The sequence below is a fragment of the Carassius gibelio genome, chromosome B14, assembly GCF_023724105.1.
Source record: "Carassius gibelio isolate Cgi1373 ecotype wild population from Czech Republic chromosome B14, carGib1.2-hapl.c, whole genome shotgun sequence".
NCBI classification, from domain to species: domain Eukaryota; kingdom Metazoa; phylum Chordata; class Actinopteri; order Cypriniformes; family Cyprinidae; genus Carassius; species Carassius gibelio.
The window spans coordinates 28,464,864-28,492,403 of record NC_068409.1 but is presented as its reverse complement, the minus strand read 5'-3'; the positions used below and the strand labels follow the sequence as shown (position 1 = coordinate 28,492,403).

Sequence of the window (27,540 nt, the reverse complement as noted above, 5' to 3'; positions counted from 1 at the left end):
GACCATCATCTTAGCAGCTGCATACAACAAAGAGGTAGATGCTAAACGAACATCTAAAGGAATTTAGTGGTACACTCATGCTTAAGGGTTTCAGGGCAACAAAGCCATCAGAAATCATTCATATCTGGTCACTTGAGTGAAAGTGGCCATTGGCGTAGTTCAAATTTATGAGCAGCAATGTCACTGAGCAATCACCAAAGACACTGCAGACAGTGATCTCCTTTCTGAAATGAATACTGTGACCTCTAGAGATTAAATTGCTTCAAATATTACCAAAGCCTTAATGGTGGAGTCCTTTATTCTCTTGATGTAATATTTTATGCAAAAATAACTATTAAAATAAAAATAAATAATGAAATAATGAATGATCTTGCATAATGAAAACAAGGGCATGGAATGGAACCTTTAAGCAAAATGCGAACAAACGTTTGGCCGACGGTGGCTTTAGAATTTAATGACAAACATGACTCAGTCCGACTGTCAATCTCCTCTACTCTATGAAGAGTCTACAGTGGTTTTCAGAAGTTCATAAAGTGGGTACCTGCAACTCTGTGTGGTATTGAGTTTGCATGTTTGCTCAGGAAGTTCTTGTTGAAAGACTTGGGGTCGCTCTCGCCAAACAGTTTTGTGATCTCCTGCTTCAGAACCGTCTGCATTGCCTCCGGCATGTCCTTGCTGTCCGACACTGAAAACAGACACAGATCCTATTGTTCCTGTATCTTTTTTTGTCCCTTGTGAGGAAACGATATGTGCCTTTATCTACCTCCTTTGAAGAATCGCACCAAACACTGGTGGAGCCAGGGGTGATCGGGGTCCAGTGAGTAAGCTCTCTTCACCGACTGCAGCATCAATAGATACTTCTCTACAAACACAAACACACATTATGAGTGTTCAGTCACACAATCCTGAAACGTTATAAATAACCATGTTCAAGTTCATCAGTCTGCTCACCTTTCCTGAGGTAGATCTCAAAGGCCAGCAGATGCGTGTCTATCTTATTCTTTACTAAGTTCTTGAGGGGAGTCAGGAACTTAACCGCTTCTTCTAGAGGATTCTCAACCTACAGACAGAAACGGCACATGCTGATGAACAGAATCAAAATATTTAATCCTGTGAAGTACAAAAGGCTTTGTTAACACACACCTTCGCCAGCTTTTCTGGTATGAGCTCCTCTTTAGGTCCTCCAATCTCCTCCTCGTCCTCTTCCTTTTTCTTCTTTTGGTTCTTTAGCTGTTTTTCTTTTTCAGCATTCTTCTTTTCCTCCTCTAACTGGGCTTTCTTTTGGGCACGTCTCTGTTTGTTGCGCAATTTCTTCAGCTCCTTGTCCGTTAGGTTGGCTACAGAATATTAATTTTTTTTACATTACCAAAAGGCAAGGATGGACCTCTAAAGTTTGAATATGTTTTGTGTGCATGACTGTACCATTGTCCGCTTGCGACTCCTTGCTGTCATCGGAGAGCGGGTTATCATGAAGGCTGAGGTAGATCTCGATGGCTGTACGTGCTGCCTTGAAGTAGAAAGGGTGCATACGCAACACGTCCTCTAGATTGAGCAAATCGACGTAAGAACGCAACGTCATCTTCCTCATACAATATGTGTGGAAGTCGAACTGGTCATCTGTTATCTCCACAAAATGCTGTTAACAACAAAAGATGAAAGTTTTGAGACATTTCAGACAATTAGGTATTTATTGATTTATGATTTAATGCCATGTCAGCAGCAATGGCTATATTCATGGCAAAAACAATTCTATTGCAATCAGTATCAACCTGCAGATTTAGCATGGAGCTATTAATGTCAGTTTGTTAACTACAGCTAAAATTAACATCTCATATTATCTAATTCTGCAAGATTTACCCTCTCAATTTCATGGCACTTCTTCAGGGCCTCTCCATATTTGTTCAAGGACTTGTAGGCCAGAGCACACTCCGTCTGGAACCACATGCACTGCATCTCATTCAGATTCTCTACAGCAGAGGCTCCTTCCTGCAGGTGAGAGAGATTGGATACATTCAGACTGATGTGTTTTTGATAATGAACACACTTGGAAACATTAGTGTGAGAGATTAAAAAGTCATAATGGAAATTGTAGGGCATGCAAGTCCTAAATTTAATTTACAGTTAATTTAAGTGAATTATTGGTTAAATTGTATGTTTTTGCACTAAAATGCACTGAAAAAGGGTTTTTGGTTCAAAGGATTAAAAAAAATAGTACTGCTTTCAATGCTCCTAAAACGTAATGCTAACCAACATTTTACTATTTCAGTTTTCTGGAACTGAACAGCTGCCAGAGGCAATGCCTCCAAATGAACAGATTTGTTTTTTTAAAGGACTTTATGTAGTAACTAAAACAACACACTACCATTCAAAAGTTTAGGGACAGCTAGATTTAGAAATTGTTTTTTTTAAATAAGTCTCTTCTGACTATCAAGGCTGCATTTATTCATTATTCATTACATATATTACAACTGTTTTCTTTTTTAATATATTTATAAATGTTGTTTATTTCTGTGATGGCAAAGGTGAATTTTTAGCAGCAGTTACTCCAGTCTTCAGTGTCACATGATCTTCGGAAATCATGCCAATATGCTGTTTTAGTGCTCAAAAACACTTCTTAATTTAAAATGGAACTCTTTTGCAACATTATCCAAGTCTTTACTGTTACTTTTGATCATTTTAATGCACTCTTACTGAATAAAAATCTGACATATAAAGGGGGGGGGGGGTTACAATGGTGTTTCGTGTATTCATAGTTGTTCACAGTGTTAAAGAGATGGATTCTCATGCTAAACATGGCCAAAGTTTTTAAAAATAATTTAGAATAATGACTGGGAATTTCTGTGCCAAAAATCTTACTTACGGGTTGGTAAGTTTCGGCAGTTTTTTTTCGATCGTGGATCTAATGACGTAGACGAGAACGGAAGTCCTTATATGAGTATTTCTCCCAGAAAAGCACACCCGCGCGCACACACACTGACCAGAGGAGAGCAAGACCGCACACACACATGCGCTTCAAAATCATCGGCAGCATGTGATTTTGTGATGTGAGGGAAAGTTTACCATGTTCAGCTTCCCCAAGAACCCAGCGTTACATGAACAGTGGATGCAGTTTGTTTTTCCGGGGCAGCAACGGAGTGTATCAAGGGGTTTTGTGTGTTTTGGTCATTTGAGTTTCCGGAGACAATCGGAAAGCTGTATCTTTCTTTTATAAATATGATAAAAAAAACTTTTTGGATATATGAAGGATGCAGTACTACTCTATAGGTACTCAAGATTAACATGAGATTAGGTGAAACTCTGTACGTTATATACCCTTTAACCCATATTAACTGGTGTTATTTTAAGTGCGTTCTCACAAGCATGTGACCTTCACCATACTAACCCGTGTGAACTTGGAACACATCTCTTCAGCCTCTTTGATAAGTCCAGCCTTGAGCAAATACTTGGCACACTTGGAGTTGATGAAGCGGTCAGCAGTGTCCAGAGCCTGGGCCTCATCCATCCAGCGAGCAGCTTCACGGATGTTACCCGCATGCTATCAAGAGAACGAGACATGGAAAATAACATCACTCTCTCCTGTTCTACTGAATGGTTGAAACGATGTAAAAGTGTCTCATTTCTTTTACATCAAACGGTTTCAACGAGGTGAGTGTGCTTTACCTTATATATCTTCGCCTTGATGACGAAGAGCTCTATGAGGGTGGGGGTGCTTTCGATGGCTGCGTTGATGTATTCGAGGGCAAGCGTCTGTTTGCCGATATGGTTGAAATGCTGGGCCAGGAAATACTGAACCCACAGTAAAGTAGTGGGTGGCTCCGTTTTCCCATCATCTACAAATTCAGCAACATGTCCACAGTGAGAACCCCTGGCACCACTTTCCATCATTAAAATCATTTACATGTACTCACCCTTTTGGTTGAACATTTTACAAGTTCTCAAACTTTTTTCATAGCCCACAACTAATTCCTCAATAATTGCTACCTGCAGAAGACAGGAACATGTTAAAAAATGGTGTCTGTTCTTATATGTTCAACTTCTACACATTTTCTTGGTTATGTTGCCCCATCTCACCTTGTCTTTTTGATGGTAGAGTGATTTCAGTGTGGTAAAGACAGGTGGGCATCCTTTGCTGAAGTTCATCCTCAGGTAGCGATCCAAACACTCTCTAAACTTCTCACCTGCGAGAGCAAAATGCAGTCATACACACGGCCACATTGTGAAAGCATAACAGATATACTGATTTGACAAGACTGGCGCTGACCTGTGAGGAAGTTGAGAGGAAGTCGTCTGGGCACCAGACCTTTAGGATACTTAACCCAGGCATCTTCATAGATTTTCTGCTTCTCCTCAACACTCTCTGAAAGCAGACATAGAGTAAGGGCCTTCCAGAAATGTAAACAGCCAAGATCTGCTGCGTTCAGAAGAATGTGTATTTACTTGGTTTGAGCGCTTTCTCTAGCCCTTGATAGTAGCTCCAGTTCTCAGGGTTTCTCTCCAGCAGTCGGTGGTAGACCTCCGTAGCTTCACCAGCCCGATCTAACCTGAGAAGCAGCTCTCCTACAAACATACGTTGCTTTTAAAAAAACTGACACCAGACGATAAACAAATTCATGATGACAAAATCAGAGATATAACATTAATATTCAAATTCTGTTATTTTGTTTAGAGCAAAAATACATTTCAAGTCAAAGGTTTAGAGTCAGTCTTTTGTTTTGTTTTTAAGAAATGAATACAAGGACACATGGTATTACATGTATAATACATGAAAAATGTCATTACATGTATAATGTTATACATAAATAAAATATTTCTAATGCAAAAAGAATCCTGTTCTTATAAACTTTCTGTTCATCTATCAATTTCATCCTAAAAATGTATCAGTTTCCACATACTCATAAAAGTTTTAACATTAATACAAATAAATGTTTTTTTCAGTAAATGCTAGGGCTGGTCCGAATACCAATTTTTTGGAGCAACGAAGCTTCGGTAGTGATCTACACCGAGTATTCGAAGCTTCGGAGGGAGTCGCTGAACATATTCTTCTGTCTAATAAAGGCTGGAATCTCTGTGTGTTTGTCTCTTTTTGCATTTATATTATGTTGTCAACCATTCATCCAATCGACTTCACGCGTGGCGGGGGTATTGCTGCGGACCCGAGAGAGAGAGAGCAGTGTCGCATTTTGGTGCAATATGGACACGCAACACTTTTAAAATGAATAGACTTTTAATAAACTACAGAACAGCACAAGCCAAAAGCGGCGCGCCTCACACAGGCAAGGCTTATATGCTCAGAGAACAGACACTGCACTAATGATACATAATACTTTTAATATAAATTATTATTATGCTGGGCTACTGTATGTTTTTATCTTATATAAAATTACTGATTAACATGAAGGATAAAAGTTGCTTTATTTTTTTTTTTACACCAATAATATACTACAAGGGTAACAAGTGATTTTTCAGACTTGATGTGCTTTTGTGGGTGGCCAGTCTTAAATCGCATATTTGGCACACTGCCTTTGTCTTGTTCTCACTTAATTTAAAGTTCTCCCACACAGCTGAGGTCTTCAACATTTTTGTCTTCTCTTCCAGATGAACTAAATCATGACGTTCATTCATGAGTGATTCATAAGCTGCTTTTCTACCATCGGGCTGAACTGTTCTCTCTGCTCAACCGTTCCACTCCGAGCCGATCCGGACCAGTCAACACGGATACGGTTTCATTTTCCACTGGTGCTTATAATGGAACTCTTTAGAGTTCAATACGTCATGTAATATAAACAGAGATATAGACGATGATCAGATAATTCTGTTTTTTAGACTCCTTTTCTTATCTGATATTTACTCTTGACGTGAAAAATTAAACAAACAGAAGGCAGCAACCGGTATTATATCAATAAGCGCAAATGTTTCCTCCACAGACCAAACGGTCGCAGACATTTTTTGTTTATATTGAACATAGCGTAGCTGTTTACTTGGCTGTTTGATCAAATTGCTTGCTTCTGCTTAGCTAGCTATGGAGAAACAGGTAGCCAGACAACAGTGACGTCACGCACAGCACGGCTCTTTAACCATGCCGAGAATTCTGGGCCGAGAACGGTTTGCAATCAAAACATAATAATAATAATTATTCGAATCTCAAAATTGAAAATCAGATGCCAACCCACCGATCGAACATTTGAATAATCAAATATTCTGGTCCAGCCCTAGTAAATGCAGCCTTGGAAAGAGTCTGCTTTCAAAAATATTATTAAAATCTAACCCACCCCAAAATTTGATCTGTAGTCTAATAACTATTATACAATAATTCATTAATTTAAATGCGGTTAGTGAATTTCAGCATCATAACATTAAATTGTTCAGCATCAAAATATGAATATTCATTCAGATTTGCTAAAGATTTAAATGTGTTATGTTAATGTTTGTTTTAAATATAAAATAAGTGAGAATTAGATGACAGCAAATTAAAGTAAATGCAGAAAAAGATAAATGAGAATGCACGGATAATCTTCAAATCAGCTATAAAAAAAAAAGAAACCCTCTATTATCAGCCAATAACCAATATATATGCACCAAAACACACACACACCTCGTGTCTCCTCTACAGCCAGTTTGTCACATATCTGTTTTTCATAGCTGGTCAGGTGATCGAGGGCTTCTTTGTTTAGCCCGGCCTCCCTCAGCAGCTGATTCTGATAAAGCAACAGCTCACTGTACTCGTAATCCACTTTATCTGGAGACGTCTGAACACAAATCAACAAAAAAGCTCAGTGGCATCCAAAAACAAACACTGTCTGCAAAAATAAACTCAGTAGAGATGACAACTTACAGGAAGCAGTGAAAAAAAAATACCTGTTGCGTTTTGCGGAACTCCTCCACGATCTTAGCTGCCATCTCATAATCTTCCAGAAGGTGATATGCGATGGCATAACCGATCCAGGAGGCTCTTTGAGCCGGTCGCAACTGCAGTAACTGGTACCTGGTCTCCTGAGAGAGAGAGAAAGTGTTACAATTCTATACTGACCAAAACAATTTGAGTGAAAGAAACTATTTTTATTGGCGTGTTCCATGGAACATTGTAGTTTCTTGACACATGGAAGCACTTACATTCAAAATAACTTACCCTGTAACCTTCCAGGTCTCTCATTTGGATCTGCAGCAGTGAGAGATCTCTGAGGATTTGCAGATTGTCTTTGTCCCATTTAAGAGCATTCCTGTAGCACTTGATGGCCTCGTCATACTTCTTATCTGAGCGCTGAAGTAAACCATAAACGTGCCAACCTGAAGAAGAGTTAAGGACAGGAAACAGCTCTGCACCTAGGACTGTACCATTTGGTGGGAAAATAATCAAATGTCTACTTTTACGACCAAAATTGTGACTGCGATTTCAAATGTGAAGTTTAAAAAGCTTCAGGTTTGCGGTGCTTGTTTGTAGGGCTGCACAATTTGGCCCAAAATTGTGTGATTATATAATATAACTTTGATATAATATTTTGTGATTGAACAATAAAAAACTTTTTTTTTTTTTATAGAATAGTTTTAAAAAATAACATATGTATTTAATTAATTTGATTAGGCCATGTTGGTTTTCTTTTGATTTATCGTGTTGTAGTAACTGCACCTATTCATTAAATTACGCCGAGACATTATCTGTTGCCAGCTAGCTAAGAACAAATAAGAGTAAAAACAAAATACCTTAAACTGGAAGTCAATCACCAACAGTTGGTTACAAGTATTATAAATATGTGCACAGAAATTACTTCTTTTGACAATGCTTTGTTATGAATCCACTGACAGTGGGAAAAGTGTTAAGGATACAGACATGACTCTTCAGATCGTTTCGTAAGCCACGTCGCACCAGGTCATACGCTTCTTCCTTTCGGCCCAAGCAGTTCAGAGTCAGTCCTTTCATTGCAAGGGTCTCTGCAAGACGGAAAAAATAAATAATTGTGCGTGCAACAGATTTAATGAATCAAAATGATGAGAAACTGAAGTAATGTCTTACCTCCATGTTCGGCGAACTTCTGGTTGGACAGGATCTGTTTGCAAAACTTGAGCCCATTTCTGTACTGCTTGTGTTCATAGCATCTCTGCAAGACATAAAATGGAAACAAGCACGCTAATAATTACACTTTCACTGCACATTAGACAAAATGAAAGTATGGTTAAGATGTGTGGTTAGCGATTTACATCTTCCTTACACCTCAAAGCACCTTTAAAACCATGCAGAAAGGAAGTGTGACAAACGTAACAATTCCTATTACAAAATCAGGTGTGTTATACCAGTGTGAATCACCTTGGGACTCTTTAGAGAACACACAAAGGCTAAAGGAGTTCACACACTCCTGCAAAAACATGAGCTGGATAATCAAGAGATATCAATGCCAAAAAAGAATCAGAGAAGAAAGCCGCACCTCCTGCCAAAACGTTCCCCTTAAAGATCTGCTGCCCAAGGCTGGAATACACTACACGAAATGTGTAGCGTATTCCAGCCTTTGCTAATGTAACTCTTATTAAAGTAGTTCACAATGCTGGAAAAACACCCATGGCAGGCTCAGAAAAAAAAAAGGCTATGACGGTGAGATGTTGATTACAAACAGATTCCGATCTACTCATGTCACCACAACAGTTTGGACATCCTGGGAGAGCTGTCTGCCAAATATCAACATAACAGTAATGTGAAGGAATGCCCTCAGGCATAATCATGTTTAAGGGACAGACATCTTTAGGCACTGAGGTTAGCACTGTTTTCATGATTGAAATGTAATGTGTGAGTCTAAGAAATTAAATCACAATAAGGCCTTCGAGCAATTCAAGCTCCCTCCCTGTGACAGAACAGAAACAGATGTCAGAAAACACAAATAAACCAACATCAGATGACTTTGAATTTCTAACTCTGTATTCTGGAATAACAAAAATCAGTAAGAACAACCATTTCATGACTGGTCATTAATACACATTATTAATGAATAGCAATGACTGGGTAAGTTACTGTTGAGTCACTATGACCTAAAAACTACTACTTAAAACACAAAGATTTCCATAACAACTAAAGTTAATCATTTGGACGTTTAAAATGATTTCTAATTTTTCAATATCAGAAAACGTATTTTACCAGCTGTGTCCTAGACCCAAAAAAAAGCATGATCATAGGCCTAAATTTTGTATAGGCAGATGTCCGACATGCTAGTGTCAGCATAAAACACACATTATATGCTAGTGTGCTACTATATGATGACAAATTTGAAGTTTAACTGATATTAAATCTCAGTAACCCTGTATTTATTCAACACAATATATCCATATTATTAATATTAATAGAGCCATCTTGCACTACACCCACTTTTGTCCGATCAAAAACTTTCCAGAATGATAATGTCCCTCCCTTGACATGACTAACAAATTATGATTCATGAACTAAAGCTTCTATTTTCATTATCTATTTTTTAATAACATTTAATGATTGGTTAATGTATGATTTGTGCAGATTTGTGGCGTAGCGTCCATGTACAAATTATAGTGTCAATAATGATGTATATAAATCACAACACGTGTAAAAATCACACTAATAGCTATTTACAACACCGCCTTCGTGTGTTTTGTGCTCTGCTGTTATTTTGAGGTTGGTGTTGCTTTAAATTGATTAACTTGTATTGTGTTCTCTTGTATGGTGACTAATCGATTCAACCGTGTTTTGACTCAAACAACATGTTTCTGCTGCAACTTTATAAAGCGACTCTGCAGCATTGATTAATGTTTATTCCATCCACACAGCTATCAAATCACTGATCTTTGTGCTTAACTTTCTAAGGCAGTTAGCTGCTCTGTGTTCATCTGCTCTCAAAGTGCGAGAACGTGGGCGAGCTAATAGTCATGTTACGAGTATTAAAGCAATGCCAATGCGCTCTTGTTAGCTTGCAAAAGAGTCCTAGGAGGGTTCTCGAGGTCAGAAGAGAGATCCTGGCTAAAATAGGAAGGGGGTTCACACACGCTTGCTTTCTATTATTAACAACCCTGCGTTCGTTAGCAGATATATTTTCCCCAACTTACCAATATCCTCTTAAAGAGAGCGTTCTCCTTCGGCGGCAGAATTACCGAGGGCATGCTTCGTCTTCTTCTCGAGTACTGATCACCGTGACTTTGCTCTGATCATAAATCGGAAACCTCGATCCTGTGGCCGGATTGTCTGCCGTATCGTAAAAGCCCCCGAACTTCGCTGTCTGGGGATTCTCGCCTTCACGTGGTGACAGCAGGCCCCCCTTCAGAACCAAAATGGCGGCGCTGATTCTCCCCGGGTCAAGCGGTGAACTGCGCATGCGCCGAGTGTGCGGCGTTTCCGAGGCGGGGACAGATTTTTTTTTTTATATACTATAAATTAAATACATAATTATACGAAAAATATACATATCATTAAAGGAAATGATAGTGCTGCCCTGGCAATTTTCTTATAATTACAATAAAGGTACGGCCAAGCAAAATGAATGATGCATGTAAAGCCGTATGCATTTCCGTCACTAGATGGCAATAATATTTTGATGGTATGCTGTTACTGAGTTTGACGGTTCAGCAAAAATACATTTGTTAAGGCTTGTGGAAACCGTGCTCAAACACAATTGTACTAATAAACATGTATTTATTATGATGAAAACGCTACTATTCTAAAAAAAAAAAAAGGATATAATATAAACTGGACAAAACCTTTGAGTATTTGAGGATAATAATGTTTAATAATGAAGCAAAAGAGGTTGTGATTTTACATGGCATGTATTCAGCTAAAAGGGAGATATCATTTAGATATTAATAAGTCCTGTATTTTTGTTCAACCTAAAAAAAATATTGTGTAAACAATGATTTTTTTTTTTTGAGTGGATATGAAAGATTAGAAGGATTTTTAGATGTTATAGACATATTTGTTTTTAATGTATCATTCAAATAAAACATATTTTTCTCTTACACCTTTTTGTTGTTAGGAATAAAACTAAATTAAATTAATTTATTACAAAAGACCAAAGCACCTGTTTGGAGAACATTATCAATAAAGAAAAAAAAAGGTAGAAAACAAAACTAAAAAAAAAAAAAATTAACGGTTGTCATGTACACTCGAGTGTGTTTCAAAATGTAGGATTGATATGACCACAGAATGTGAAAGAAATAAAGGTGGATAGGTCTATTAAATGTATTATCGAGTCATATTAAACACCATTCGTTTGTGATCGATTACTCTACTTGTAACTAGGTCAGCCATTACAGGAGCCAGCAACCAGGAAAAGTAATCGAACAAGGATCGCATTTGGTCTGGGAGAGAAACGCTGTCAAAATGCCTCTTGGTCGGTTATTTTTGAGGACTTCAACTGTCAATAGGAGTGAGTACGACAATGCAAATTATGCTGGCGTACATTATAGTAATAGTACAGATCCTCGGTACATTTGTTTTATTCGCCTTATGGAAGTTAGCAAAGCAGTGTGGCCTGACCTTGCTTAGCTTAGCAAGACTAGCAACACAGCAGCCAATACATTAGTTCCATCGCATAATGAGTTATTTATATAAGCAATAAATAAATAATGTGTATAATGCATATATTATGTTTTAATTGCCATTTTCAGTTTGTGAATGACAACAAAGGATCTTATTGTTACATCAATGCGTATTACAAAATGAAAATATTGTGCATAATAATAACGTTTTAAATATTCGGAAAACTGCGACCAGTTTGTTTTATGTTAGTGCTGCTTAATAAACTCAATTCATATTAGGGCTGCACAATTATGGCAAAAATCACAATTGTCTATTATTCCCTTGAATTTGTAATTTCAATTGATTATTAATTACGATTAACACAATTTACATTGAATGATGTTCATACCATTGTTTGATGCAACTGCATGTTGTGTTTTTATATGAAAATAAGTTGAAAACACTCCAACTGATAAACTTTTAGACCTTTCTATAACATTAAGGCTCAAATTCAACTATACATCAGATAAGTTTCTTCAAGTCATAAAAAAAAGTTAAAATATGAATGGTATTATAATGTTATACTAAAACTAAAATTAAAATAATGGTACAAACTCTTAAGATAACATGTAGGGGGGAAATGCATCTTAAGCACGCAGAATAAAATAGGTGGACGTTTAACGATTAATTGCCACTTTGAACGATTATGTAATTGTGAAGTCTGTAATTATAATCTCTATTAGAAATTAGATGAATTGTGCAGCCCTAATTCATATACAAACTAGCAAGTTACAAGTTAGGTACCAAAACTATACTATAAACCAGACATTGTGTAAAATATAAAATGTTTAAGGATTGCTTTTTTTTTCTCTTCTTTTAGTGGTTAGCAGAAATTCCTTTATAGCTTCCAAACCGGACCCCTCCAAGCCAAACATGCTGAGAGTAGGACTAGCATTTGGGAGCACAGCAGTCTTGTGGGCATTGGTAACTCATTTTGGATGATCTCTCAAACATATGCACAAACATACTTTTTAGATTTTTCTAAACGCACTTTCTCTTCCCCACCAGCTGTTTAAACAGCACAGCACTGATTTGCATGAGTACAAAACAAGGAATGGGTTAGAATAATTCATGAGGCCATGTAAGTAAAACCATTAATATTTCTTTAATCCGTTAAGTGTTAAGTGATGCCATGCTGATAATGATGTAATAGTGTATTTTTCCCCCTTTGTAGGGCAGCAGTTGCTCTTTGCTTTGTGGATCTTCTGTTTTTCCTGTTCCAGTGTTCATCTGCTTGTACAATAATGTTTATTAAAGATGTGTATATATAACCTGCCTCTAGTCACTCTTTCTTGACTCCAGCAAAGGTGTTACAGAGATATAAATATAAGTTAAATGTAAGGTTTAACTTTTTCCCTTCAATTAAGTCTAATGATATGGTTTATAAGCAAAACAATTGCAGTATAATTTTTTAATTTTGTGTATGCTAATTAAGTAAATAACTATGGTCAATTCTTTCTTAATTCTTTGCATGTTACTTTTTATTTAGTACTTTCCTCCTGAGTAAGATATTTTACACAAAAGATGCTTACATTTACATTTATTAATTTAGCTGACGGTTTTATCCAAAGCGACTTACAATTGCTTTATATGTCAGAGGGGTTAAGTGCCTTGCTCAGGGACACATTGGTGTCTCACAGTGGATTCGAACCCGGGTCTCTCACACCAAAGGCATGTGTCTTATAGTCCACAAGACAAAAAAAATAGCTGAAATTATTCAAATAACCCTATTCAAAAGTTTGTGGACTTGAAGGATGTTTCTTAATACCGTGTGTGGTTACCTGGATGATTTACAAAAGGTTTTTTGTTTTGTGATGGTTGTTGAAGAGTTAAACTGAGCTCTGTTCAGCAGAAAATTCCTCCATGTCCTGCAGATTCTTCAGATTTCCACCATCTTTTGCATATATGAACCCTTTCCAGCAGTGACTGTATGATTTTTTTTTTTATCCATCTTTTTACACTGAGGACAATTGAGGGATTCAACCATTAAAAAAGGATCAAACATTCACTCATGCTCCAGAAGGAAACATGATGCATTAAGAAAACTTTCAAACAGGATGGAGATATAATTTTTTATATATATATATATATATATATATATATATATATATATATATATATAATTTTTTATCTCCAATTTAGTACTGCCCTTTGGAAGCAACATAAGGGAAAATTAAGGGTAATGTTCTGTTATTGCTGGTGCCATGATAAAGCGTGTCTAAAAAGATTATTTTAGTAAATACAGATCTTTTTGGAATGTAAATAGCATAAATTGAACAAACAATGCGATGCGTGCCACGAAATCCCAGCAGTGGGAGGATTCAGACAAGCGCTGTCTCCTCCCCTCACATTTACTCCTCCCCTCCAAATGTGTCTCCGCACTTCCGCAGTCATTCATTGCGCCTCCATTGGACTCGTCCCGCAAGCTGCTTTCCTCCTGTGGCGGTTTGGACGATGTTTGGGTGCAGAGCAGCCTGGCAGAGGTGTGGGCCTCTGGCGCGACAGTCCCTGAACCGCGCGCAGCTCAGTAGAAATGGTGAGCACCAGCGATATCTGCCTCGTAAAGTTTTGTTTTTCCTGTAAATCACGTTATTTGCCTTGCATTTTGTGCTTTTATTGTGACATTTCACACATTTCGTATATTGCTTAAAATTAAAATGTGCTTGAGTAGGCTGTGTGATTTACAAAAAATTTTTTTTGGGTCAGATGGCATGTGGTTTAGGGTTAAGAAGACACGAAGGTCAGTCTCAACATCGGATCCTATTGGTGCTCCACATTTTTAAATGGCTTTCGAGATAACTGTTACGTTTTTAGTGCCAGACAGAAGTTACACGCCTACTACACTAACACATGTTCGCATTGTCATTTGCAGGGAACATAATGTACACATCTCAAACCGCGGCCTGGCACCAATCACACAAAAATGTAGCTATTTTGGGCACTGCAGATCTGCACTAATAATCATTTTTGCAGAGATATATTATTGAAAGAAAATGAAAAAAAAAACTTGCGAAAAGTTAGTTTTTGACTCTTGAACGTGATTCGATTAATGATTGTTCTTTCAGATTTATTCCAAACTGGAACACTAAATAGATTATGAAACACGAAATTACGTAATCGGGAATCAGTTGAAATTTGACGTTTGGCATCATGGTGTTAGTATTCATACTGCTTGATTTGTGACCTTCAGTGTTGAAGGGTGCCATAGTGTGTTTCCACGTACAGCTCACGTGGTTGTGTACGTGGTCGAGCTATAGGCACAGGCGCACAGACCTATTGCAAGCAGTTTACATTTAATCCTTAAAATGTACTCTATTTAAATGCTACCAGTACATATTTTTTAGGTACTTGTATTAGGTGTGCTACTAACAATTATTACACAGAGTGATTTTTTTTGTACATAAAAAAGTTGTACATAAAAAGTTGTACATAAAACTAAAAGATTATTAGACTATGATTTGCGAGACTGTGTAAAATTGTACCTTATTATTATGTTTAATTCAATGTTACTTGCTATTTGTTTATAATTATTTGCAGAATTTTCTATCAATTCAGAGTGAAAAGTTTCACAGTAAATGCTACATTATTATTTTTTTTCCAGTGTGGATACTAGTTTAAATAGATACTATTGCGTAATGACTAGTATTCCATTGTATCAAATTTTTTCCATTGGGAAACTTCTCTGGGGATCTGTCATTCAGATATGAACAATTCAGATCTGACTTGTACTTATTTATTAGATACAAGTTCTTATACATTAGGGAGAATTTTTGTGTGCTAACTCTTGCTTTTTCAAACTCGTTTCACTCGTTTGTTCACTTATGGCTTTGTGCATGTAGTTCTTCCACTTTAGTTTTTCTACTTTAGTCTTGTAAACATTTGTTTTTCTTATTATATTTAATTTAACACAGGCATTTCAATCTCACAAACCCCCACAATTCCTCTTTGTACCCTGCGGGGTTAGTAGACCCCTGTTGGGAAACCCTGGTTGTTTAAATAAGCACGCTGACATTCTTGAAGTGAGACGTTTGTCTGGCCTTACAGGGCTTTACTTGATTGTACTGGTTAAATGTAAGTGAAAATCTAGGTTAGGATGTTTGTAATGCAGTAATGCAGTTAATAAGAATAGTACATGAAAATGTTGGAATAAGCATAGATTTAATCAAACTTTCTGTCCTGTCCACTAAATATCTCCTCAAATAGCCATGAGCGGATGGACAGTAGGCCTACACTTGTCAGATACCACTTGCTTAAAGCCTTTCATTGTAATTCATGTTCGCTCAGCCGTTCCAGTATCAAGCTGTGATAAATCTCTTTGTGGAGGGAGATTTGCTGGTTAGCTGGATTAAAAAAGTTCATTGGTTTCAAATTTCTACAGACATGAGGTTGAATAAATTGTTGCACTTAAACTTGTAGAATAAAATAAATATGACTGACTCCAAACAAGGCATTTTTGGTACCAAAAAACATAGTTTTATTAATTCGGTCATTGTTTTTGCTTCATCCACACCATTAGGTGTCAGTATAAAACCAAGATGACTGCCATATTGTGATTTATTTTTATTTTTTTTCGTTGTAAATATTGTGTGAAATGTGAGTTTACTATCATCATTTATCTCTTATTTGCAGTTGTTAAATGGTATTATGTAAATATTGTCAGATATTTGATATTAGATTTTGTCATCAGCAGCTGACATTGAAAAAGTTACATTGGTTCTTAGTAGTCTAACCGAGCATGTATCGCTTTCTGTTTGGTTCACCCTTTGACTCGTGGGAAAGATTAACAGATTAATTGATATAAATAACACAGAGGTGTCTAGAACCTATTTACTCTAGCTGGGCATGAGTGACTGGATTATCTTAATGAGAGTATTGAAGATACTGTACTCCTTAAAACGTCTACAGAGTTTGTGTCAGAATGATCTTTGCCCTCCAGTCGTGATTGGACTGCACTGATGGTTTTCTAAATTTAAGTTGCTCCTGCCCTCTGACTTTTTTTAGGACGAGGAACTGTCAACACTAAGGAAAGGTTTTTGAAGCATAGAATATAAAATGAAATATTTGGTGATAAGCAATTATTTATGTAAGAAAACAGACAAAATAATATTCTTTATGTACTAAAAAATAATTTGCTCAGTACATAAACCACTAAACAGTTCTAAACTGCTGCAGTAAAACTTGTATGTAGAGGGATACAAACCTGAAATTACTGTTTTATTTTGAGTCCACTTAGTACTTCACATGCATAATGTAAAATGCTGTTCACTTTAGATCACCTTCACCATATTTCTGAGTTTTGGAAACACACAATAAATATCTAGATGAATGCTGACAGGAATATTTACAGCTACCTAAAACCATTGCCTAGAATCCAATCAGACAGTGACCTACTGGGCAGCAGCTCTGGGCTGACTGCCATGAAGCTCAATCTGTGTCAGACACTTTGACTAAAACATTATTATAAAACGTTAAACGGTTAGCTTGATTCAATCTTGAAACTGAGAGAGGGAGGAAGCATATCTAACATTGTTGCCTCACATCCAAAATCTTTGCCTGACTCCTCTGTTCTCGAAGCAGTAGTTCCACGGAGGCTCATGTCGTCGGTTCCTGGCGGCTCCGGTGAGAATTTCCTTTATGTCGTCCTCTGCGGTGGGGCCTTCGCAGGTGCCGTGGCATATGTAAGTATAAACTGTTGAAGATATAGTTTGATGTCAGATCATTTGTTAAATTAATTATTGTCTTTATTGAATTGTCTGATAGGCTTACAGAACAGTTGCAACAGACCACGCACGTTTTGTTGATCGTGTTTCTGAAATTGATGCTCGTCCCAAGTCTGACTGGAAACCCAAACCATGGCCACCCAAGAGTAAGTCTCACATATGGTATGGTTAAACATCCGATTTTATTGTTGTAATTTAGTCAGTGTCACTTTTGGGATTCAGGTTTGGGCTATGGCCTGTTAAAACTAGGATGCAAGTACTAGCACAACTGTATCAAGATGATAGGAACAGGCATAAGGTCATATACAAAAAATCTTGTTGAACATATTTAATAAAAACTATGCTATTCACACAGCACTGTTAGTAACCCTGTGAATTTCATTCTCAGTGGCATTAGGAATGCTAATCTAAATTGTCAGCTTATGTCTCTATCCAAAAATATGAGACATAATAGTTAAATAATACATTGCAAGGGGAAGTCGTGGCCTAATGGTTAGAGCGTCGGACTCCCAATCGAAGGGTTGTGAGTTCTAGTCTCGGGCCGGACGGAATTGTGGGTGGGGGGAGTGCATGTACAGTTCTCTCTCCACCTTCAATAACATGACTTAGGTGCCCTTGAGCAAGCCATCGAACCCCCAACTGCTCCCCGGGCGCCGCAGCATAAATGGCTGCCCACTGCTCCGGGTGTGTGCTCACAGTGTGTGTGTGTGTGTGTTCACTGCTCTGTGTGTGTGCATTTCGGATGGGTTAAATGCAGAGCACAAATTCTGAGTATGGGGTCACCATACTTGGCTGAATGTCACTTCACTTTCACTTTCACTTTCACTTTCCAGTTGGGGTATGTGGGAGACATCTGGCACCCTCTCACATTTGTGGTCATAACAGTAATGTCAGAAGCCAAATCCACTTCCACCACATTAAATAACTCTATCAAATCTGAGCCAAACATTATTAAACTGCCTTATCTAAATGACAGCAGCATTAAAAAGCTCTCTCATTATAAATAAGGGGATATTATGTTTTGTAATGTGGTCTGATATGAGTGAGTGTCTGCTGACAAAGTTTTATAGAGCCGCTTCAGGATTCATTGACATTTAATTATTTGTTGTTTGTTTGTGTTTTTTTTAGGTGAGGAGAATGGCAATGGTGAGTTCATGTGTGATTTATGTCATAATTTCCACATGATGTACCATATATAACTTTATTATGATATTTGAATGGACAAATTACAGTTCTGTTTTTTTTATGTTTGTGAAACACATCTGTTTGCCTCGAAACAAATAAGATCCATTAAATGAGTTTTGCTAAAACTAACTTCTGCTTTAACTTGCAAGGTCTGAACTGGTGCATGACAAGTATTTTTGAGAGTTATTACTGGAACTGTATTATAGCCTTGGTTCCTGAAAGTCTGAAGGTTAACTAAATGATGACGCCCCCTACTTTTCAGTCTCCTGCCATTTAGTCGATCCTGAAACCTTATTGGCTGCAAAACACTGGACAAAGATTATATTCTCGGCACATAGGTTATGACCTGTTCTGATCAAATATCCTGTAATGACACTACAGTGAGAAGATATTGGTAGAATAATGGCAAAAACTGCATTGACAAAGAGCCTAGATCAGGGTTATTCAAATCTTGCCCTGGAGTGTCAATGCGGTGCAGAGTTCTGCTCCAACCCTGATCAAAGTAACCTGCCTGTGATTCCTAATGATCCCAAAAACATTGATTAGCATGCTCAGGTGACTTTGATCAGGGTTGGAGCCGAACTCTGCTACGCATTGGCCCTCCAGGGCAAGATTTGAATAGCCCTGGCCTAGATCTACAGACTTAAAAAGAAAAGTGAGCTAAACATGACTGATTTTGATGAGACAATGCATTTTTACAGCATTTTTTATGTCTTGGTGTTATTTGAGCTACAGCATTCCTGTAGAGTCTGGTACTTCAATGCCAAGGTAATGGGTTCAGTTCCTGGGGCAAGTATGATCTGATAAAATGGATCCGTTGAAGGCATTTACTTTGGATAAAGGCATCTGCCAAATGCATAAATGTAAATGTATGATTGGATTTAAAGAGCTGTTCTCATGTCACCCTTCTAACCCACCTAATCCCCTGATCTTATGTGTCGGAAAGCCTGTTAATCAGAACTGGGTGGCTTTCTCTTTGTCACCGTGTCACTTTCCTCTTGAATAAGCTGTGTATATGATCCATCAGCACCACTGTGCACTCACATTTTCTCTCACAACACTTTTTCACAACTTACTTACCTGTGCTCTTCTTTTAAAGACTACAATTCAGTCCAGAAAGACTTGACAGCCAATATAAACAGTTCTATACTGTAGTCAAACTCCCAATGTTGGACAATTTGTTATTTTTAAATTTTTTAACCGATGGGCCAGATTGTTTTTACCCGCTGTAGAATTGGTCACTCTGGGATGACAATACTAGAGGAAGATCCTCCAACATGTTCCCTCTGCCCAATCCATTAATCCATTAGGCTTGTTTTATTAGGATTCTTAATAGGACTGGATGCTGGATGCTGGTTTTAACTGGTTTTAACTCATTGAGATTTTTTTATTTATTCACTTAATTCTCAAAGAGATTTTTAACAGAGTTTAGCCAAATACAGTTTTGGAGTTTTTTAGCAAAAATAAATTATATAAACATGATATTATTCAGCCATAATATAACTTACCATGAAAATATACTTAGAAGCTGGAATGGAGTTAAACACAAACAAACATTATACTGTGGTCTTTCAAATGCCAAAACAGAATATTAAACAACGAACTCGAAGCGTCACCTAATCGCTTTCCTAATTGTTTCTTTGTTCTGACTCTTTCCAGAGAGTAAACTAATTCAGGCAGTCTGGACTGGTCACCTAGTCTCCAGTCAGAACTTTTTGGATAACTCTCTTCTGAGCAAGATTCCTGCTTTTTCTATTGAACGGATATTTTTCATTCTTTTGATTTTTAAGCCCTTATTTAAAATGTTAATTGTGGTTTAATATAATTCAAATTGAAAGATGTAAAAGAATGCTTCCCTCTGTGAGTTAACTTGTTAAACACGCACAACAAATCCCCTTTGGTTGTTCTGTGTTGCTGGAATTCACAGAGTTGCTGGTACTGCTAACTTTGACCAGATGGTAAGGCTCAACATCTTTGTATTCCCTCTCCTCACCTCTCCTCCCGGCCCCTTTCTTCCTGTTGTTTCTGTTCAGTTTCGCAGTTTCTCTTCCCTTCTCATTCTTATGTTTTGCATGCTGCCTGCAGTGATTGGGTTGTGTGATTTTGACAAAGCTAGATTTATATTCCCCATTTAGCCATTTATTGGGGTTTCCAGGATGGATTTGTGGGAGACATTTTGAAAGGCATGGTGGCAAATGTAAACATTTTACTGTGTCCTACCATAATATATTATACTTCAACTTAATAATTATATTAACATAATAAAAACATTTATTTGAGTAATAATTCCTTTTTTTAACATTTATTAAAATCATTATAAAGCATTATATAGTGTATTATATTATTATATATTATTTGCAGTTAGTACAGTTCTGCAGTAAAAGATTGTTAATTTATTTATATTAGGAAAGTAAAATTATAGATATTGGTGATTTATAGTAGCACCTTACAAAAACTGTCAACAAAAGCCCAGGTATCATTACACTCCTGAATTAAAAGTTATATATTGCAAGATCTATAATATTACTTTTCTGTATTTATAAATGAAAAATCTCTAAAAAATTTCATTTCATTTATTGTAATTACTAATGTAGTTGTAAGAGAATGTAACTGTAAAATGTAAATAAGAAAACGATAATGAATGGTACTAATTTTTATTTTAGAAATAATAAAAAATAAAATCTCTAATTCTCTAATTTGTAATAACATCATGGCAGTATAGATTGATCTGAATTAAATGCACTTATGAAAGGATCATTTGAATTACTGCAGTGTACTGATTTCTCTTTTTTATTTTGATTGCAAAATATGCTTTTCAAAAATATATGCTTTTCTTATCTTACAACAATCTTAGTCTTAAAATAGGTTTTCTTTAGGCAAAATATAATTTCGGCCCAGTCATTTCTATGTGAGTTTCAAAAGTGAGTTTGAGTGTGCTTAAAAATGAAAATGTAGCTTGATGCATAATTTTGTTCTGTTTAGAAGAAGCTAGTGCAGAGGAAGGAGAGGTGGCAGAAACTGTAGAGGCCGCAGTAGAGGAGGATGTTCCTGCCGAGGCACATGAGGTCTTGCTGGAAACAGCCGAAGCCACCAGAGGGAAGACGGGAACTCTTGAGACCGTCGTGGAAAAGGTTGCCGAGACGGTTGCAGAGACTGCAGAGGTGGTCGCTGAGGTGGCAGGGGTTGTTCATGAAACCGCAGAGGAGGTGGCAGCGGTGGCAGAAGAAGTGCAGAAGGTAGCAGAGGAAGTAGAAGCAGCAGCAGAGGCTGTCGTCACTCCTGTTATCCAAGCTGAAGAGCCGGCGTCAGAGAGCAATGGTATGCCACCAGCCCTCCAAGAGGAGGCAGTAGCAGAGGCTTCTAGTACAGAGTCCTAAATGGCTCATGGGTACTCAAACACTCACCCACACACACACACACACACAAGATACACAACACTCAAATGTCATATACAGCAAAATGGTCACTGTTTCACTTTATCCAAACATGTTACCCTTACTTCCAAAAAAGAACAAAACATGGTACTTGAACAAAATTAAGAGATTTTATTGCTCAAATACTGCAGGTATTCCTAATTTTTCTTACCTTGGAAGTAGATTCTTTAGTCATGAACTAAGGGGTAACACTTTAGAATAAGGTTCCATTAGTTAATGTTAGTTAATGTATTAATTAACATGAACTAAGCAAGAACAATCCTTCTAAAGCATTTATAAGTCTTAGTTCATGTTAATTTCAACATTTACTAATGCATTATTTAAATCTAAAGTTGTGCTTGTTAACATTAGTTAATGCACTGTGAATTACCATGAACTAACAATGAATAACTGTATTATCATTAACTAACATTAACGAAGATGAATAAATACAGTAATAAATGTATTATTCATTGTTTGTTCATGTTAATTAACACATTAACTAACATTAACTAATGGAAACCTTATTCTAAAGTGTTACCAACTAAGGTTTTAAGGTGCTCAGAGCCACATGAACTAAACGACAGTGTATGTGTTTAACTGTATAGTCTTCATTATAGTGTACCTCCTGTTTTTGCATCGATGTGTTATACAACAGGATTTGATGCTTGAGTTGCAATAATGTCATCCCACTATATAGCACACAGCATATTGTTTATATTTCTATTCTATTCCTGGATATTGCTGGAAATATTAGAAAATTATATAATTTTTTTTTTTTCTTTCAAGTATTGATAACTATAGAAACAACTGTGAGAATCCAAGGTTTGCCTCTTTTTGTCATGTGACCAAACATTCCAATGGACACACTTCAGACCATCAACTCCTGTTCTTCTGTCTCCTAGCTTCAATCTCAATCTGCTCAAAAATCTGAGCCAGCCTTCTGTAATTCTGTCAGCTTCCTATCCTGCCTTATTTTCTATTTGAGGCCCAAAAAAACAAATGTACTGCTATATAGTCATGTTGTTTTGTTTACTAACAGGTACAGTTCAGTTGAAAACGTGCTTCTCTGCCAGATATCACTTAGTTGGTACACACCAGTTCAAACTGTGAAAACTGTGAGTGTTTTGCTCCCTAGCAACTAGGCCAGATGTGTTTCTGTATTAGTTTTCCCTTTATAATCCTCTGTATGACTGAACTGACAAGGAACTCCGTAACTTGCCAAGAAGGTCATGTGTGTAGGATTACAATGCTCATTCATTTGAAAAAATGCAATTGTGTTATAAAAATGGATAAGGGATTCAAAGCCAATTAATAAAATGAAATTGATAAATATAAAAAGAAACTATTCTGTGTTTAATTTTTTTCTGAAAACATTCTGCTTTCACAAACTGAAATATATCATCGTAACACTGACAAGTTCATCCTCTGTTTTAAAAGTTTTTTTTTTTAAATGCTGCATTTAGTGTAAAGGTCCTTGGTGTCATACATTATAACCTATAATAACATCTCTACATAGGGAGTTGTTTTATCTCTTAACTTTTGTTGTAGTTATACTTGTGGTGTGCCCCTTTCTAAGTGATATTTGGCAGTAAAGCCTCTTAATGTATGTTCTGAATGATAAATGGAGCTGCATGCTGTGATCATGTATGATGATACTCACTGAAAGTCTCTTTCATTCTGTGAAATGTAAAGATAGACACCATAGATCATACCTGAATGCTCTAAACATTACTTAAGCTACTTAAACTCTTTTCTCTGTTGTTATAACTATCACCTAATATAGTGGGGATGAACCTCTGTACTCTACTTTTAGTAGTCTCGTTTCTATCTTTCTTATATTGTCTGTGTCTAGATTCATCTTTTGTTTTAAAATCCAGTTGCACACAAATATATTTATGAACCGTTTGAACTTAAAATTGACAGTTATAAAACCTTTAAATAAGTCAGTTAATACTTCAAACATCTAATGTCTGTTTTTTTGTGTGTGATTATTGGGTGGCTTGATTATATCTTGTAGGGTCGGTTACTACAGCCGCAGCAGAAACAATAGAACTGGCTGCTGCCTCCGTGATCGAGACTGGTCTTCTGGAGTCTGGATCAGTGGAGGATGTGTCAGTTAAAGCACTACCAGAGATGCCCACTGAGGTGACTACAGCAGATCATTTGGAAAATGTACCAGTAACAGAGGTGGCACCTGTTGCTCCAGTGATGGAGGAGGAACCAGCTTCTCAAGTAGCAGAGGCCCCAGATGCCGCTATAATAGTAGAGCCTCCTGTTGCAGAGCAATTGTCCATTCCTCCAGTTTCCAATGTTGTAGGTGAGCCTGTTGCCACAGTGATTGAAGCAGCACCAGTTTCCCCAGTTGTAGAAGAACCAGCTGTTGCAGCAGTGGAAGAAGTGACTCCAGTTGTAAAGGAGACACCAGCTGATTCTCCAGTACTCTCAGAAGAAGCATCTGATGTCCCTGTGATAGAAGAGGAAGTCTTGTTTGCCCCAGTGAAAGAAGAGACACCTATTACCCCAGAAACAGAAGAGGTATCAGTTACCCCAGTGACAGCAGAGACATCTATTGCCCCAGAAGCAGAGGAGGAATCAGTTGCCCCACTGATAGAAGAGATGCCTATTGCCCCTGTGCCAGAAGAGGAATCAGTTGCCCCACTGATAGAAGAGATGCCTGTTGCCCCAGAAGCAGAAGAGGAATCAGTTGCCCCACTGATAGAAGAGATGCCTGTTGGCCCAGAAGCAGAAGAGGAATCAGTTGCCCCACTGATAGAAGAGATGCCTGTTGCCCCTGTGCCAGAAGAGGCAGCTGTTTCCTTTGTAACTGAAGAAGCTCCTGCTGTTGTTGCTGAAGACGCACCTGTTGTAGCAACTGAAGAACTCGATGAAACACTTGCAGTCGCAGAAGAGGATATTCCAGTGGTTGAGGAAGTGAAGGCAGAAGAGGTGAATGCTGGAAGTGCAGTTGTGGAGGCCCCAGTAAGTAAAGTCGAGGAACAAGCAGCAAGTCCAGTTGTGGAAGTTACAAAAAGTGTTGTTGAACCAGATGTTCCTAGCATAGTGGTTACTGAGGAAGTTGCTCCAGCTGAAACATCAAGTGCACCTTTGGAAGAGCCCAAACGAGACTACATAGTGGTTATCTTGGAGGGAGCTCCCAAAACAGAAAAGAAGCCAATGGTGCTCGGTGTGTCACCCGTGACTGGCAAGATCATCCCAGCCCCTGATGATAGTGAAGATCCATTGGGACAGGTAACAGGTAATCTGGTTTAACAATGCACTGCTGGTAAACTAGTTAAGAAAATAATGATGGGAGCAAAATATGTGGATTAACAGAATCATTGCTTGACAAATGCTCGACATTAGATGAATAGTGAATTAGCAAGAATATGGTAAGATATATTAAGACAAAGACCCGTGTATTCTGATGTAAGTTCCTGACATACTTTGTGACGTTCTTTTAATTATACAAATGTTACTTTTTAATATTGTTCCTAGGGCAAGCGCCGTTTGCTTAAAGTGCAGATGTATTAACAACAACTAAAAAAGGTAACATCATATTATGAAAATCATGTTTTCTTTGTTTGTGTTTTAATAATATAAGACATAATATATTTTCTAATAAAAGTAATTCATATTTGACATTTGTATCAAATGTAATGTTTGGAAATGTGAACATCACTATTACAGTCTATTATATAATACTTTGATTTTTTAAAAATATATTAAAATAGAAACCTATTGAGCACAAGAGACTGCTTTAAAAAACAATAACAAATCTTACCGATACAAACCTTTAAAAGGTAGTGTATATTGACTTGATATTTTCATTCTTGTTTTGTTTTTTAGTTGGGAGCAGTCCGATGTCCTGGGATAGTCCTAATGTCCTGATAAACAATTAGTGATGTGCCTTCCCCATTCCCTTGACCCCCTGGATTCCAGTAATCCTTACACTGAGCCCAAAATGCTGTTTCCTCCCGACTAAGCTCAAAATAACACTTTATATCCACTGACATGCTCTCCACTGGAGAGTGGTTACTTCATGTGAACATTCACTTCATGTTGATGTGAGACAAAAGTTCTTTGACAGTTATAATATACATGAAAAGCTGTGACCTATATTTATAGCCTTTTTAAATGGAACTCCACTCTTTTTGACTCAACTGCACATTGGAGCCTATATTAGTGAACCCTACCTCAAGCATCACATTATAGGACATGTCTTGGAATTGGCATGTCAATAGTTACAACCAGCAGGGCTACAAATTTGCCACAAGCACTGTCATACCTGCATGCTGGCCAACAGTTTTCTGGTTCTCCTCTGTCTTCAATCTATTTCATTTGTTTTATTTATGAATTGACACTATTATTTTTTATACCTCTCTACCTCAGCTTGAAAAGACAGTGTTGTTCTTTTTCCAGTCACCAGTATTATAGAAACCAGCTGGCATTACCAATGTGACATGACTAGTCAATAAAAACAACTTACAAACAGATAACATTAAGCAATATAGTAAACACAACGATAAGCCATGTGACAAGTCACATTCCAGTATTCATTTCTAAAGCAAGTTTCTACAATGTTATCCAAAAGGCAGACCTCACTGTTGCACTCCTTTGCCTTTGTTTTCCTGTTCTCTCTTCTCCTGTGATTTATAAAACATGTTGTTTGGCAAATACATAAATAAATTCCTTTGCTTGATGTGGCAAAAGCAATGTCCCCAAACCTGTTATGCTAACATTATACTGTCATTGATACTAGTTTTGATGCTCATATGATTTGAGATTTTAGACTGGTCCACAAGGGATGTTTAGGTCAGATAAAAAAAAAATACCAAGGCCACTAAAGCCTCCATATATATCGGGTCACCTCATACAATACTGCTAGTCTTGTTCTCTCAAACCCACCCTTCCCTCCCTTTCTCATCCATTCAGCCAACCTTATCCTACATTATATTTCTATCAGTTTGTATAAGGGGGTCCTCGTTGTCTGGTCTAAATATATGCTAGAGACGGTATCCCCACCCTGAGTCTCCCTGAGCCATCAATTCAAGATGCCCTGACCATCATCCCACTCCCTCGACCCCATCATCCTCTTTCTACTCTTCCCCAGTTTCATAGCTTGTTTGTAGCTAGTGAATGTGTCTTATTTCCTTAATATTTCTAAAGGGACCTTATAAGTCTTATAAATAAGATTGCAACTACATAATGTGAATGTGAGGGAATAATGGGAAGTATGGTTCAGTATAAATGGTGTTTTTAAGGGTTCTTTTCTGTTTTTGTTTTAAGGTTTAGGGATGTAATACACAGCTTCACTATTAGGCCCTAACTAAGTTTTTTTTTTCTTTTTTTTCTAAACTGTGAATGTATGTCAAAGAAAAATAAAGAGTTAAAACTTTTTTGTGTGATTGTTTCATTTCGGTCAAGATTTCTGTATTAAAGCTGCCATATTAGATTTGTGAATGACCTTATTTTGGTGATTTCAGGAGAAGCATTTTCAGGAAAGTATTAGTAATAGAGTTTCTCTGAGGTTACGACTGTACAGATTACTATTTCAATTTTATATTTTATATTTGAAATATAGCTGGTGATGTATGCTACGTCTGCCTGACACCTTTCCCCCCAAAAAAATGCTAATTTAAATATTATTATATAATTTATTGTGATAGTATTATAAATAGTTTATTTGTCGTGAGTTCTATCC

General features: G+C 37.2%; 3 protein-coding genes across 8 annotated transcripts in view; 2 read left to right on the top strand and 1 right to left on the bottom strand.

Annotated features, from left to right (window-relative positions):
- Positions 1 to 10,340, bottom strand: part of LOC127971149 (N-alpha-acetyltransferase 15, NatA auxiliary subunit) — a 10,935-nt gene extending 595 nt beyond the window's left edge. The window contains exons 1-19 of the mRNA XM_052573977.1: positions 10,054 to 10,340; positions 8,009 to 8,093; positions 7,822 to 7,926; positions 7,127 to 7,284; positions 6,856 to 6,990; positions 6,593 to 6,746; positions 4,438 to 4,557; positions 4,262 to 4,357; positions 4,072 to 4,178; positions 3,909 to 3,981; positions 3,661 to 3,830; positions 3,383 to 3,535; positions 1,858 to 1,986; positions 1,423 to 1,636; positions 1,144 to 1,337; positions 952 to 1,060; positions 764 to 862; positions 542 to 685; positions 1 to 17 (exon numbers count right to left, since the gene is read on the bottom strand). The exon at positions 1 to 17 is cut by the window's left edge and continues 81 nt beyond it. Of these exons, the coding sequence (XP_052429937.1) occupies positions 1 to 17; positions 542 to 685; positions 764 to 862; positions 952 to 1,060; positions 1,144 to 1,337; positions 1,423 to 1,636; positions 1,858 to 1,986; positions 3,383 to 3,535; positions 3,661 to 3,830; positions 3,909 to 3,981; positions 4,072 to 4,178; positions 4,262 to 4,357; positions 4,438 to 4,557; positions 6,593 to 6,746; positions 6,856 to 6,990; positions 7,127 to 7,284; positions 7,822 to 7,926; positions 8,009 to 8,093; positions 10,054 to 10,107 (2,316 nt within the window). The 5' untranslated portion in view covers positions 10,108 to 10,340. The remainder of the gene's footprint in view (positions 18 to 541; positions 686 to 763; positions 863 to 951; positions 1,061 to 1,143; positions 1,338 to 1,422; positions 1,637 to 1,857; positions 1,987 to 3,382; positions 3,536 to 3,660; positions 3,831 to 3,908; positions 3,982 to 4,071; positions 4,179 to 4,261; positions 4,358 to 4,437; positions 4,558 to 6,592; positions 6,747 to 6,855; positions 6,991 to 7,126; positions 7,285 to 7,821; positions 7,927 to 8,008; positions 8,094 to 10,053) is intronic.
- Positions 10,341 to 11,199: 859 nt separating this feature from the next.
- LOC127971771 (NADH dehydrogenase [ubiquinone] 1 subunit C1, mitochondrial) lies at positions 11,200 to 12,789 on the top strand. Its single transcript, XM_052574996.1, has 4 exons — positions 11,200 to 11,366; positions 12,339 to 12,442; positions 12,527 to 12,599; positions 12,693 to 12,789. The coding sequence occupies exons 1-3, from the start codon at positions 11,321 to 11,323 to the stop codon at positions 12,584 to 12,586; spliced, it is 210 nt and encodes a 69-aa protein (XP_052430956.1). The 5' UTR covers positions 11,200 to 11,320; the 3' UTR covers positions 12,587 to 12,599; positions 12,693 to 12,789.
- Positions 12,790 to 13,886: 1,097 nt separating this feature from the next.
- Positions 13,887 to 27,234, top strand: LOC127971493 (protein MGARP). 6 transcript variants are annotated; one of them, XM_052574519.1, is made up of 9 exons: positions 13,887 to 14,054; positions 17,096 to 17,196; positions 17,279 to 17,384; positions 18,367 to 18,384; positions 21,406 to 21,741; positions 23,857 to 24,459; positions 24,514 to 25,088; positions 25,335 to 25,385; positions 25,686 to 27,234. In XM_052574519.1, the coding sequence occupies exons 1-8, from the start codon at positions 13,973 to 13,975 to the stop codon at positions 25,368 to 25,370; spliced, it is 1,857 nt and encodes a 618-aa protein (XP_052430479.1). In that variant the 5' UTR covers positions 13,887 to 13,972; the 3' UTR covers positions 25,371 to 25,385; positions 25,686 to 27,234. The 6 variants fall into 6 exon arrangements, with proteins under 6 accessions (XP_052430479.1, XP_052430478.1, XP_052430476.1 ...); XM_052574518.1 differs by having other exon boundaries at positions 23,857 to 24,567; positions 24,622 to 25,088; XM_052574516.1 differs by having other exon boundaries at positions 21,409 to 21,741; positions 23,857 to 25,088.
- Positions 27,235 to 27,540: the final 306 nt, after the last annotated feature.

Excerpts from the sequence above, each read along its gene's own strand:
- LOC127971771 (XM_052574996.1), top strand. The coding sequence starts at position 11,321 with ATGCCTCTTGGTCGGTTATTTTTGAGGACTTCAACTGTCAATAGGA. Across the intron at positions 11,367-12,338 it reads GACTTCAACTGTCAATAGGA|TGGTTAGCAGAAATTCCTTT; the intron begins GTGAGTACGACA and ends CTCTTCTTTTAG. Across the intron at positions 12,443-12,526 it reads CAGCAGTCTTGTGGGCATTG|CTGTTTAAACAGCACAGCAC; the intron begins GTAACTCATTTT and ends CTTCCCCACCAG.
- LOC127971493 (XM_052574515.1), top strand. The coding sequence starts at position 13,973 with ATGTTTGGGTGCAGAGCAGCCTGGCAGAGGTGTGGGCCTCTGGCGCGA. Across the intron at positions 14,055-17,095 it reads CGCGCAGCTCAGTAGAAATG|TAGTTCCACGGAGGCTCATG; the intron begins GTGAGCACCAGC and ends TTCTCGAAGCAG. Across the intron at positions 25,089-25,334 it reads GTGAAGATCCATTGGGACAG|GGCAAGCGCCGTTTGCTTAA; the intron begins GTAACAGGTAAT and ends TATTGTTCCTAG.